The sequence below is a fragment of the Malania oleifera genome, chromosome 11, assembly GCF_029873635.1.
Source record: "Malania oleifera isolate guangnan ecotype guangnan chromosome 11, ASM2987363v1, whole genome shotgun sequence".
Taxonomy (NCBI): domain Eukaryota; kingdom Viridiplantae; phylum Streptophyta; class Magnoliopsida; order Santalales; family Ximeniaceae; genus Malania; species Malania oleifera.
In genome coordinates, this window is record NC_080427.1 from 53,197,625 (window position 1) to 53,212,486 (window position 14,862).

General features: G+C 33.5%; 1 protein-coding gene across 1 annotated transcript; it reads right to left on the reverse strand.

Moving 5' to 3' along the window:
* Positions 1 to 2,938: 2,938 nt before the first annotated feature.
* On the reverse strand, positions 2,939 to 3,679 carry LOC131167538 (intracellular ribonuclease LX-like). The gene has a single exon (XM_058126341.1). It carries the CDS (start codon positions 3,677 to 3,679, stop codon positions 2,939 to 2,941), a length of 741 nt encoding a protein of 246 aa, XP_057982324.1.
* Between the last annotated feature and the right edge of the window lie 11,183 nt (positions 3,680 to 14,862).

The following is a 14,862-nucleotide window of genomic DNA, read 5'->3' on the forward strand; positions in this document are numbered from 1 at the left end:
GGTAAAAGAAGAAAGTAAGTAAATTTTGATTATGTTAGTTTTTTTTTATTTAAAATTCATACCCGAGTTTATTTTATAAGTAAATTTCAATTATGTTAATTAGTTCCACAAAATTTCCATAAGTTTATTTTTACGTATATTTAATTATACCAATTCTATCTTTAATATATTTACACATATTTTTGGGTTAAGAAATGTTCTAATCCCCTCGGGTAAATTTTCAGCATTTATTTCTATTCAAAAATAAAATTATATATATTTTTAACACAAAAATTGTGTGGCATGAGTTTATTTTTACGTTACATTTTTTATGAAAATATGAGTAAAGATGAGATTTTCACAATATTATTTTAAATTGCATAAATCATAATAAGATGATTTTAAAACCCCTTATGGCAACGAAAGTTCAAAGTTACAAATGTTCGGTACCGCAGCTTAAAGTTTATACGGATCAGAGTGCACCCACACTGTTTACAGAGTGGTTATTTATGTTAGTGGATTTCTCCTGAGTGCACACCTGATTCCGGACCAAGACTTAATAAGGAAAATCTCACTTAAAGTTTACGTACGTTGATTTAGTTTGGTCGGCCAGCCAGCTAAGTCTAGTTTTTGGATCGCATAACCCAGTCATGGGGGTAAATATGACTCACGGCAAACAGGCCTAAGGGTGGTTTTTACAATATATATTTATGCATAGTTAATAACGTGTACAAAGTTATTGATGATTTGAAAAAAAGTATAAGTTTACGTGAAAAGAATCATTTTTGTGCTTAAATGACGATCTAAGGAAAACGTATAAGGAAAAGTATATGTATGTTTATCATTAAATATTTTTACAGTTTTAAAGTTAAAAGTTTAATTTAACAGTTATAGTATATAATTATAAAATTTTATTGATATAATTAATGACAAAAGTTTTATGTAGAAATTTTTAAATTTATATTTATTCTAAAAGAAATTTTGAAGTTATAGTATTAAATATTGTTTTACGAATTTTTTTTTTTTAAAAAAAACTCATTTTGGCAACATACTAATAATAATCTTATTTACTTACTGAGTGTCGTCTCGCTCCAATCATATTTTTATTTCAGATAACTCTGAAGAACATGTTGAAAATCAGGCTTAACAAGCATTCGGGTGGGGATAGAAAAATAAAGATTTGTTTAGAAATATTAGTATGATGTCAGATATTTATACTTGTGTAATTTTTTTTCTTTGAAATAAATAATTGTAATATGGATAATTAGTGCTCTGGTTTAATAAAAATTGAGTTTATTTTACTTCCGCTGTAAATCAGTAGTAAAAAGTTGATATCTCAGGCCCCTCGGGGTCGGGGTGTTACCTGAGTTCTGCTGGCGAATGAAGGGGTGTGTTGTATTCTTTTTCATTCTTTTTATTAGGTCTCTAAATCTTTTGCACTCGATCCTGTGGTCATCCATTTTGAAGTCAATGTAGAAATCACCTTTGTTGATTACCATTTCTTTAAGCCTCGGGAATGGCAACCCAAACATCTTGATGAAAGAGCATTGGTAAACTCTGTTTTTTCATCTAGTTTCAGCTAAATCTTTGCCTCTATCTCTTTCACAAGCTATTGATTCAAGGTTTGAGATCAGCCATGGGATGATTTCATAGTGGAATAAAAGAAACCTAGCAAATCCCTATCCTCTTGTTGTGATGGAGAGGAATTTTCCCTTGGATCTAGTTATTCTGCCCAGCTCCACTAAGGAGTTTCCTACCTAGGTCCAATAGGTTGTCGTTGTCTCTCTGCGACTCATTGTCTCTCTAGTTTCACTCTAATTATTCTTTATGTGCCCGAAAAAGATGTTTTTTTTTTTCAATTTTTTTATGCCATAATGTTTCAAATGCAGTGAATTTTCAGAAAAAAAATTGGCACTAGGAATTTTCTTTTCTTAATGTAGTTTTATTTAATATATTTTTTTAATTAGTTCTAAAAATGAAACAATGCTACTTTTTAAGAAATTAATTGAAATACTAGAAGAATTATATGGTAGGTTGCCATTAAATGAGCAAGATAATTTGATTGAAAATAAGGAGAAATTATAGAGTGTAATTGTCCCTTCATGTGTATATTTGCTTATTATTTAGATAGATACATAACAAGTTGGTCACAATTTTTTGGAAATAGTGCTTATTATGAGTGGAACCCACTTACTATGTGTTCCACATTAAAGCAAGTGTAGACACACGGTTGCTAGAGCACTCTTGTGTATAATATTTGTCCTTTTGGAAAACTATCATCATATTTAATGATGACCCATTAATTCAAATTGTTGATTTATGCTTCATATTTTAATTTCTCCATATTTAGAAAGGTTATCCATTTGAAGTTTATTGCAATTGAGAAGTTTTTCATAGAGGGCGAGGGGTCAGAAGGGCTTATAAGTCATAGCATAATATAATTACATTGTTACATAAGAGCATTTTGGATTTTCATATGAAAACTGTATATATATTTGTAACTAAGAGTTGAAAGTGTTTAACTTTGTACAAACCTTTTGAGCATTCACTATTTACTTAATTGTTCATGTTCCACCTTAATGCATTAATTCATTCTCAATTTGTGACCATACCTCATCATTTATTTTTTGATGCTTAGTGAGTACCATTAAGATATGTTTTCACAATAAAAAAAAGAAAAAGGAAATAAAAAATACATCTGCACACATAATTCTCACATATTTCTCAATATCACATCTCTCAAAGCATCAAATAACTCGTCTTTCAAAACAAGCGGGAGCGAAAAAACAAAAACAGAAAAAAGAAAAGACACACACCCCTTTCAGGAAAAAAATAAAATTAAAAAGGAAAGACACACTCACACACTCGTTGACAATAAAACAAAAGGAAAGGCAAAAAAAAGAAGAGATTACCATATAATTAAGATGGCAACTGATCCATTAACCTGAAAAGATCCAACTTAATACTCAGCATGAACCGGATGAGAACCGAAGGAGCCTGCAGATTTGATAGTAACAACGGCTTCAGTCAGCCGGAACCTGTCGGGACAGAGAGACTTCAAGCCTGGGGTTGGTTCCGGGCAATCGGCGTAGGCATGCGCCGCCGTGACATAGTCGACGCAGACATCGACCTCGTACAGCTGCACTACGCTCTCCTTGTCCTTGTTGCACAGCAGTATGACATTCTTCCCACCCGCCACCTTCGAAACCGCCGCCGAGAATTCTTTATTATCCACGGTCTGGCCGGCCGGGTACATTCCCTCCGACTTCAGATGGTCTCCCAGGTCCACTTTGTGGAAGAGGGTGAGTCCCAGTTTGAAGTACGGCTGCGGCAACAGCCCCGACCACCTGCCGTGGTCTCTCCACTCATGGTCCCAGAACTGCCGATTGGTAGTGGTGCCGTAGCTTGCCCAGTTGATCATCATCTCCTCCATTAAGGCAGCCGGAAAAGAATCCCAGTCAATATGGTCGGGTTCGGGAGGGTCCCGGTAAAGGGGCCAGGGACCGTGGATGGTGAATCGATTCGGAGGAGTGTTGTGCTTGCACTTGGTTCGGCCGTTGCAGAGCGAGGTTGGCCAGAAAATAGCAAGTTTTATGAGTTTTGGGTCATCGGCAACGGCGGGTGCTGGGGAAGCAGCCGGGGAGACGAGAAGGGGGAGAATGAAGAAAGCTGTTAAAAGTAATGGTAGCATCTTCCTCATCATCTATCAACGTATATGGATCTGTACGTAGGTGTTGGTGGATCTTAATTGCTGCATGGCATTGCAGGCATGGCCTTATATAGCATGAATTCCTCATGCCTTAATTATTATTTTTTTGGTGGAGAAGTTTGAAAAACCATGAATCATGATCGGTGTGCTGCGTCCGCACTCATGAGCCATGATGAAGAGAAATTATTAAAGGTTGGGTTTAGGCCAGGTATGGGGAAAGGACAAGGTGAGGGTTGTTGGGGAACTCATCTCAAGTGCCACAGATTAATATTTATTTATTTATTTCTCACTGTTACGTTCTCCTTTGCACCAAGATTTGAAGTTTAATATTAGGCAGTTTAAGGAGTAAGAATTTCAAGCTTTCAATTTAAATTTATATAAATTTAATATAATTTTATACTAAATTTTATTTTAATTTATATAAATTTAAATTTAAGTTTTAAAATTCATGTATAAATACAGGCGAAAGGAAACCTATAATTTATAAGGATTAAAAGTTAATTTTGACATTTTATGATTATTTTTTAATTGATATGTGATACTAGGAATGGTTCAGGTGGTAGTGCAGGCTGCGGGAGTGCCTTTCACGAGGTCAGTTGTTCAAATCCTCCCGAGTTCGTTTCCATCCCTGGATTCTTGAATTTACCCTCCCTTTGGAGTTGTGGGGTCAATTTCAAGGGGCGCTCAACTTCAAGGGGCGCAGGATTAGTCACGTGGATCGTAAAATAGACACGTGGATATCTAGTGCGTAATCCAAAAAAAAAAAAAAGGGAAGTACTTGGAAATCCGTATGTAAAAAGTTAAGTTCTTCATATTGGGTTTGGATTATACAATGAGAGGTGACCTATCTACCTTTTGAATATTTATCACCTAACAACCTATATGTGTTGAAATGTCTTTTAAAACATGCACTTCATTTATATACCTAGATATTCTAATAATACAAATTTTTTTTTAACGTTTCTCAAGTTGATAAGAGTTCTTTTATATATTTTAGTCTCCCATACTATAAAGCTTTTTTCTCTTTTATAATTTATTTTAATAGTAATATGATCTTTTAGTATCTACATTTTATTATCATATCAAAATAAGTATAGCCATAGTAGCTCAATATTATATATATATATATATTTTTAAATTGATATAAACTAACAATAGATAAAACATAAGGGTAAAATTTTTTTATTAAGGGTAGTGGCATGGGTAAGTCCTTGCCATATCATAATGGCAAACACCCTATTTATGACCACTTCTCCAACGTGTATCACATTTTACTACTGAGTGCATGTCTATAATTTTGAAACATATATTTTTTATTCTTTGACATTTCTTCAAATATATATATTTCTCAATTCACACATTGGATACTCCTCCTACACTTGATTTCTAATAATATTACACATAATTATGCATTATAATGTAAACATAGTAAATTTTATTCATAAAGTATGATAATTGCAAAAGAAAAGGACTGCAGTTAGGAAGAGGCTTCTCAAGATATCTATTATTCGGAATTGAAATCATCCTCTCATTGTTCTCAAGTCTAGAGGTGGTAGCTCAGGAGAAGAAGCAAAGCAAGGAAATCACATCCAAAAAATGGAGTTCAAGAACCTACTGCACCATGTATATCAAAAAATTTGGAGGGGTTTTCTTAAGATTAATGGAGAAGGTAAACGCGAAAGGAGTTTTTTTTTAGATTTCAAGATGGATAAGCAAATGGAGGAATGGCTAAAGCTTATGACTACAGTCTCAAGGATGAGGGCTTCGGAGATAAGCCAGATGAGCAAGACAGTAGCAACATTAGCAAAGTAGAGTGGAAAATTGTTAAATTAGAAGGAAGAGATGTGCATATTCACTTGATTCCAAACTTGATTACGAAGGAGATATTTATAGGTGTTGACCTAATAAGGCTTACAATTCTTATTTTGATGATAACAAATCAAAGTTTGATATAGTTTTCAACTTAATCTGTTTCAGGAAGCAGGCAAAACTCAAGCATTTCAAAGCCAAAATAAAGCTCATGATGGACCTACTTTGAAGAATAAAAGTTGATTGAAAGCTCAAAAATGATATACGATCACGGAAAAGCAAGGATTTATATGAAGATCAAGAGATTAGAGTTTTAAAGATGTCTCTATGTAAGTACTTCATGTAAACCTCAATATAAATTGAATTGAAGTTCTTACAAATAAAAAGAAACTAAGAAACACATTTTTGAAAGACCTAAATATGTTTTTAAATCAAAATGATAAAGGTCTTAAAGGAAGAAAGTTTTCAAAGTAAAAAGGGGGAGTTTCTAAGAGCCAGGCTACTGCCTAATATAGGCAGTAGACTACCAAAAATAAAGGGAATTAAACTTAGGAGGCAGTAGGGTCCTAGACGACTGCCTGAACCCTGTCAGGCACCTGAGTGGTCAAGCCAGGCGACTGCCTATGTCTTGGCAGGCAACTGTCAGCCTTCTGGATGTATAGTTTTGACTATGGCAGGCGATTGCTAGGTCGTGGTAGGCGACTATCACTCGAACAGATTTTTAAAAAACTCAACGGGAAGATTTTTTTAAATGGATTTCTTGGGTTCTACTCGTTTTGAAAACTTGATATTTACTCCAAGTAAACTTTATGGGTAAGGAATTATCTTTTAAACATCTATAAATAGCCCCAAACTACAATGATTTTTTTAACCAAGAAATTTTGCAACAATCAAAGTACTCTCAAAGCTCTCAATCTCTTTTGTGCTCATCTTACGTTCACTACTAAATTACTGCTGATCTCAACTCCGAATTTGAGTTTTTCGAAGTCTGAATCTTTCAATACACGGAAGATATATTCAGTGATCTAAATTCAATTGAGCTTCAATCTCTTTATATTGATTTACATTGAAGTATATTTGTGCTGAATATTGTATTAACCAGCTTTGTTGTGAGAATGTCGCTTGTACACAAACCTTTCTCTACTTGTTTCTTGTTTCTAGATGATTCAAGGTTGTTGGATTGTTGTGCCAAGCAAGGGAATATCGTTTGGAGAGGCGAGCTCTAACCTAATCGAAAGACTGCTGTAAACGGTGTTGTTTCAATCGACAAAGGAACTAACCTAGTGAATCTTTTGGTGGTTTTCCGCAGGCAAGGACGTAGGTTGGGTATAAGTCGAACCTCGTAAAACCTTATGTTCCTCTTTCTCTCTCTCTTCCCTACTCTTTACTTTTCAGCACACTTTATAAACTGCGTGGATGCTTTGTAATTTTTGAATTCTTGAGTGTTTGGTTGTTAAATAGACTGGAAGATATTTTGTTTTGGTTTGATCAGCATTGATTGCAGAAACCGAAAGGAGTTACGTTGGTTGATCATCCTAAGCTTATTAAACTGAAAGTTTATTTAAAAGCTGAATACTGGGAAGAAGTGTGATTGTGAATTTCAACATAGGGCTTATACAAATCCAACAAGCATTGCATATTACTACAGGGCTACTGTTACAAGAATCAAGTGCTTGATTATTTCGTTTAGATTGTGGTTGATTTGGATTGATTGTTTTACACGTATTTTGTGATTGTGTTTGAGTTATGTTTATTTTTATAATTCAAAAGCCTTTAAAAAGAACATAAATTTTTTAAAAACAAATTCACCCCCCCTTTTGGGAACTATATCCTATTTTCAATTGGTATTAGAGCGTAGTTATAGTAAATCTTAACAAGAAGTTATAAAAAGATCGAATGACACACTTAGGAGTAGCTCCCTTCGGAGAGGGCTAATCCTCAACTCGATCACCTATCTTTTGTGGACATAACTACACTTTTTGGGAAAAACGAATGCAAATCTATCTTCAACATATGGATTGGAAAGCTTGGGAAGTTTTTATGGATGAAGATCTAATTCCTACAAAAATAGTGGATGGAAAACAAATTCCTAAAGAGAAAAAAGACTTGATCGATATAGACTACAAAATACTCCAAATAAATTCAAGTGCCATAAATGCTTTGTATTGTGCTTTAGACACTAATGAATTCAATAGAGTCATGGCCTGCAAAACGAACAAAGAAATTTGGGACAAGTTAGAAGTAACTTACAAGGGAACGGTAGATGTTAGAGACAATAGGATTGACATGCTAACCAGTGAGTATGAGGCTTTCAAGATGAGTCCGGATGAAACAATCACTAGCATGTATACTAGATTTACTCACATAATAAATTCTCTAAGTGTCTTAGGAAAGACCTACACTACCTATGAAATGATTCTGAAAATACTAAGAGGCCTTCCCTCCATATGTGAACCAAAGGCCACTGCAATAACTGAAGGTAAGAACCTTAAGACTACCCCACTAGATGAACTTATAGGTTCACTACTCACTTATGAAATGACATTAAAAGAAAGAAACCCTAAACCTAAGCATAAGAAGTCCATTGCCTTAAAGGAAGCTAGTGAAAGATCAAGTGAGATGAAAGATCTAGTGATCTAGAGCAAGATGAATTAGCATTCATCATTAAAAGACTTGGAAAGTTTTATAGGAGAAATAAAAAGTTCCCTAGAAAGTTTTGTAAAAAGAAATTTGAAAAAGGGGAAATTAGTAGGAAAGAAAACAAAAGTGAAAATGACCCTCCTACATGTTATCATTGCAAGAAACCATGACATATCAAGCTGGCCTGTCCTTTACTCAAGAAGGACAAAAAGAAGAAGAAGGAAGCCATGAAAGCCACATGGGATGATTCAAGCTCAAGCGAAACGGAGAATGAGTCAAGTGGACAAGAGATAACAAATATGTGCTTCATGGCAAATAATGAAGAGGTAAATTCTTACTACTCCTCATCAACGAAATCTAGTAACAAATCTTATGATGAATCTTACGATAGCATGCCTTCCTATAAAGAACTACAAATTGAGTTATTTTCCTTACATAAAAAGGTTTATCAAAGTCCCTAAACGAAATATAAACTTGAAAGAACAAAATGAAAAACTAATGAAACAACTTCAACTTTCTAAATTCATTGAAAAAGGAGAAAGAATCTTATATTGAAAAGTTAGAAGAAAAAATACAAGATATGACTCAAGAAATAGTCAAAATACAAGTAGATGATCAAAATAAAAAGGACTTAGAAATAATTGAACTTAAGAAATCACTAGAGGATAAGGAGAAAATCATTTATAACTTTACCAAAGGTAAAGAAAATTTTGAAAAGATGATTGGACAACAAAAATTGCATGGAAATAGAGAAGGAATCGGATATAATGAAAAAATAAATAAAAGAAGTAAGAAGTTATTCATGGGATATTTTGTTAAAGAAACAAAGTACTATGCTAGTACTTCCTTAACCAATATACATGAACATACTACTTGCTACATGTGCAAAAATAAAGGACATGTGATGTTTAAATGCCCACTCAAAAGAAAATATGTTAAAGTTCAAAATGAATGGAAAGTAAACAATGGAACTAGAAATAATTCAAAGAAAGTAAGGAAAATTTGGGTTCCAAAAACTAACACCATGAATCCTTCATTGTAGGTGTGCTTTAAGACAACACCATCAAGGGAAAAGTAGTACTTGGACAGCGGGTGTTCAAGACACATGACCAGAGATAGGACCAAGTTTACCACACTAAAACAAAAAAAAGGGGGATACGTGACCTTCGGTGACAATGCCAAAGGTATAATTGTTGGCATTGGTAAAATAGGTAAAGAACGCTATCTTACAATTAATGATGTGTTGTTGGTAGAAGGTTTAAAACATAATCTTTTGAGTATTAGTCAACTAAGTGACAAATGTTTTGAAATAATTTTTAAGAAAGACAAATGCATTATTCAAAATCCTATGAATAATGAAACCTTATTCACAGATCATAGGGTAAATAACGTATATTGTATAAATCTTGATAACCTAGTTAATCAAGATGTGACATGTTTGGCTGCCATGAATGAAACTAGTTGGCTTTGGCATATTAAACTAGGACATGCAAGCATGGACCTATTATCTAAATTATCAAAGAAAAATTTAGCAAAAGGATTACCAAATACAAAATTTATAAAAGATAAGATTTGTGATGCATGCCAAAAAGGAAAACAAATCAAGACAAGTTTCAAAAAAGAAGAAGTACATATCAACTAGTAGATCCTTAGAACTCTTGCACCAAGACTTATTTGGTCCTAATAAAACACAAAGCTTAGGAGGCAAACAATATGCCTTGGTGATCGTAGATGATTATTCAAGATATATTTGGGTATTATTGTTAGCAAATAAGGATGAAACTTGTAACATGTTAATAACTCTATGCTAGAAACTATAAAATGAAAAAGGCTATAATATAACTAACTTTAGGAGTGATCAAAGTAGAGAGTTCAAAAACAAAGATGTTGACAAGTTTTGTGATGATTATGGTATAAACCATAACTTCTCAGCACCTAGGACTCCACAACAAAATGGAGTTGTTGAGAGGAAAAATAGAACTCTTCATGAAATGACAAGAACCATGTTAAATGAAAATGATTTACCTAAGTACTTTTGGGCTGAAGCTGTAAATACAACTTGTTATGTTGTAAATAGGGTGTCTATTAGATCAAGTCTAGATAAAACACCTTATGAACTATGGAAAGGTAGAAGACCTAACATAGTTTACTTCCATGTATTTAGATGTAATTGCTTTGTTCTCAATAATAAAGATGATCTAGGTAAATTTCATGCAAAATCAGATGAAGGCATTTTCTTAGGATATTCAACAAATAGTAAAGCCTATAGGGTTTATAATAAAAGGAAACTTACTCTCGTTGAATCCATACATATAACTTTTAATGAATCAAATCACTATGTTAAAGAAATTAAGAATGATGAAAGAGAAGATGTCTCACAAAAAGAAGAACATCTTGAAATAAAAGAAGAAAATAATATTGAAACTTCAAATGAAAACCCCGTAGAAAACCAAGAACTACCAAAAGAGTGGAAATATGTTAAAAGTCATCCAAAAGATCAAATTCTTAAAGAACCATCAAAAGGAGTAACCACTAGAGCATCATTGAAAAATATATGCAACAATTATGCATTTTTATCTCAAGATGAACCCAAGAACATTGAAGAAGCCTTAAATAATGATTCTTGGATTATGGCTATGCAAAAAGAACTAAATCAGTTTGAAAGAAGTCAAGTATGACAACTAGTACCTAAACCCAAATAACATTCAATCATAGGAATTAAATGGGTCTTTAGAAATAAGAAGAATGAAAATGGAATAGTTGTTAGAAACAAGTTAGTCTAATAGTATAAGGTTATAATCAAGAAGAAGGTATCGACTATGAAGAAACCTTTGCACCCATAGCAAGAATGGAAGCAACAAGGATGCTTCTAGCCTATGTAGTTCATAAGGATTTTAAACTATATCAAATGGATGTAAAAAGTGCATTCTTAAACGAATATATAAATGAAGAAGTTTATGTTAAACAACCTTCAGGTTTTGAAGACATGAAAAATCCCAATCATGTATACAAGTTAACAAAAGTTTTATATGGTTTAAAACAAGCTCCTAGAGCTTGGTATGAGAGACTAAGCAAATTTTTACTCAAAAACGATTTTTCAAGAGGAAAGATAGATAGCACTCTATTCATAAAAACTAAAAATAAAGATATGCTATTAGTACAAATCTATGTTGATGATATCATATTTGGTGCAACACATGAAGAATTATGTAAAGAATTTGTTGCATGTATACAAAAAGAATTCGAAATGAGTATGATGGGAGAGTAGAATTACTTCCTAGGGTTACAAATTAAACAAGTTAAGAATGGAACATTCATATATCAAACTAAATATATTAAGGATATCTTGAAAAAGTTTGATATGGAGGAAAGCAAACCCATAGGAACTCCCATGAGCACCTCAACAAGCCTTGACAAAGATGAAAAAGGAAAATAGTAGACACTAAACGTTACTGAGGAATGATAGGAAGCCTATTATATCTAACAACAAGTAGACTCAACATCATGTTTAGTGTATACATATATGACGGGTTTCAATCAGCACCTAAGGAATCACATCAGATTGCACTTAAATGAATTCTTAGGTACTTGCTAGGGACACTTGATCTTGGTATATGGTATCCAAAGGGAACTGATTTTGAAATGATTAGCTATTCAGATGCAGATTATATATGTTGGATGTAAAATAGATAGAAAGAGCACTAATGAGACTTGTCATTTTCTAGGACACTCACTAGTCTCCTGGTTTTCAAAGAAACAAAATTTCGTGGCACTATTCACAACTGAAGTAGAATACATGGTAGTTGGGAGTTGTTGTGCCCAAACATTATATATGAAACAATAATTAAGAGATTTCAAAATCCAATATCAAACAATCCCAATAAAGTGTGACAACACAAGTGCCATAAATATTTCAAAAAATTCAGTATCTCACTCAAGAACAAAACATATTGACATAAGACATCACTTTTTAAGAGATCACGTTCAAAACAAGGAAATAAATCTAAAATTTGCAAATAAAAATGATCAATTAGCTGACATATTCAAAAAACCACTCTCTGATGATCGATTTATATTCATTAGAAGAGAATTAGGAATGATGCATGTTCAAGAAGTTGTTTGAAGACAAGTTTTTGAAAATCTGCTTGGTAGGCGACTATCACCTGGGTGTCAGTCGGCTGCCATGCTACTAACTTAGTGCCTTTTGGGTTGACAGGCGTCTGCCTCCTCATGGCATGCGACTGCCTCGCAGCAGGTAAGGGTTTAAAACCCTATTATGTTTCATTCTAACAGCTCTTAGGCACCTGCCACTTCTCCTTTCACTCTAAATCCTCTCATTCCTCTATTATTCAAGCCTATTTCTCCTCCAAATCCATCCAAAATCAGGATCTAAACCCAAAACCTACATCAATCTTGCAAAATTCCTAAGGTTTCTTAGATTCAAATCTCAAAGCAAACATGCCTTGAACAAAATTGATTGCTAACAAGGGTGCTTCCTTCTCCACACGCATCAACAATGATGAAGTAGAAAAATGGTTAGTAACTCCTCAAGCCAAAATTCTCTATAGAAATCAAATCGCTTCATCAAAACCAATTCTAGGCAAAGTACTCAATGTTGCAGTTTTCAATTCTGAATTTCCTGATATCTTAGAGCTTTTTAAAGAAAATGGATGGGAAAGATTTATCACATATCAAGCCAAAGGGTATTATCCAAACTTGGTAAGGATCTTTTATGCAAACATGGAAAACAAGACGATGGGTTAAAAACGAACCTCTTTGAGCAAAATATTCACCCCACTCCCATATCTTTAGGAAAAATCAGTCATGTTAAACTGGGAGATTTCGAAGTTCAAATTGTTAAAAAACAATGGATAATGATCCAAGGATTCACCCCAAAGGCATTTCTACCTCTTGTAATGACTAATACACCCGTTTATTTTGGAAATCCACTCATCTACAAACAGCTCAATCTTCAAGCTATAATTTTGCATAAACTGATTATGTATAATATTCTACCACGATTTGGTTCACATGATCATGTTTCCTTTCTAGATTGTTTCATCATGTGATGTATTTTGAAAGGGAAAGAATTGGATCTTCCTAGTCTTCTCATTAAATGGATTAATATGAAAGTTGATGCTTCTCGAATTATTCTACCGTATGCTGGGATATTGAATATGGTGTTTGCAAATTTTAACATCCTCACATCATCTTTCAACTTTATTCGAAAAACCCATTACGACATATTTTCTGACACAATTCTTAAGCGCATAGGTTATAAGAAAACTACTCAAGGTTGGTTTCACAAGGGTCATCGACACCCCACATCAGCACCTCCGCCTCGACCTTCTATGCCATCTACTTCAGCACAGCCAGACCTAGATACTCAATCTTGGTTTCTACCATTTTACACTCACTATATGAACTTTAGTGATGGGATGCAATCTGGTGTTGGTGCACTTCAAGAGAAGGTATCCATTGTGGAAACTCACTGCTCCACTCTTACTTAGTGGGTTGATAAAATTGAAAAGCATTTGGCTAGCTCTTCTAAAGGTACAACACCAATGGACATCAGCTTAGTTTCATCTAGTGATGATGAACCTACTGAAAATTTTAAGGAAGAAGAAGAAGAAGATGGGAGTGGATCCAAGGAAGATTCTGAATGATGCGCTTGATCACTGTGGTGTTTAGATGCTTTATATTATGTAGTAGTACTTAATATTTCTATGTATTTCACCAGCTAGCATTTTTTGTTTGTATTATATTCTAGATAGCCTTAAGTACTTTGTAGTTCAAACTTAAATATGCTTTATGATGGATCATCCTTTTTCCCTTTTTGATTGATGTCCAAAGGGGGAGAGGGTGTTTGAGAGAGAGAGAGAGAGAGAGAGAGAGAGAGAGAGAGAGAGAGAGAGAGAGAGAGAGTAAAAAGAAACTTATGATTGACTACTTGATGTACTTAATGCTTGATACTTTATGCTTATGTTTGACAATATGATGATGTTTGAGTACTTTATGTTTAAAAAGGGGAGTGTGATTGATACTGAAATTAGGAATAGCTTCCCAAGAGGGGGAGGGGGGTGAATTGGCTATTAAAAATTTCTTTTAATTCCTTTTGAGATACCTTAAACTTCCTTTATTTCTTATAACTAATTCTTGACTTGTTTGTTTAATTCTTTAATCAATCGAGAACTTAGTTCCTTTATCCAATCAATAACACAATTAAACAACCAATCAATTAAAAAATATATTCAAGCCAAACAATCAGTTTATTTGCCAAGTACAAGTTAAACAACAAACAACCAAACCAAGATATAAAGTATTCAGCACTTTGGTAATATAACAACTCAAGATGGTTGTTTGTTTATATTTTCCAAATTTGAACCAAGCCTTGTAGTGAATGAGAATTTATGCTTGCTCATGTAAAGCCCTGTATAGATGAATCAAATCACTCTTTCCAAATATTTAGAACTCAAATAAACTCTTGGTAAATTTATCTTTGGGATGTTAACCAAGTAACGTACTCCCGTAAGGTTTCTACAAGATATGGTGTAACCAACGTACTCCCTTTCGGTTTTCGCAAACCAAATCAAAATTAAACCTTAAGTTTGTTTGATTTCCAAATATATGTAGTTTATATGATTTTCAAATTTAAACCATCCACGCAATTTAAATATGCTGAAAATAAAGAGTAAGGGAAAGAGAGAATGAGACAGAGATTTTTA

Coding starts and splice junctions, on each gene's coding strand:
- LOC131167538 (XM_058126341.1), bottom strand. CDS start 3,679: ATGAGGAAGATGCTACCATTACTTTTAACAGCTTTCTTCATTCTCCCC.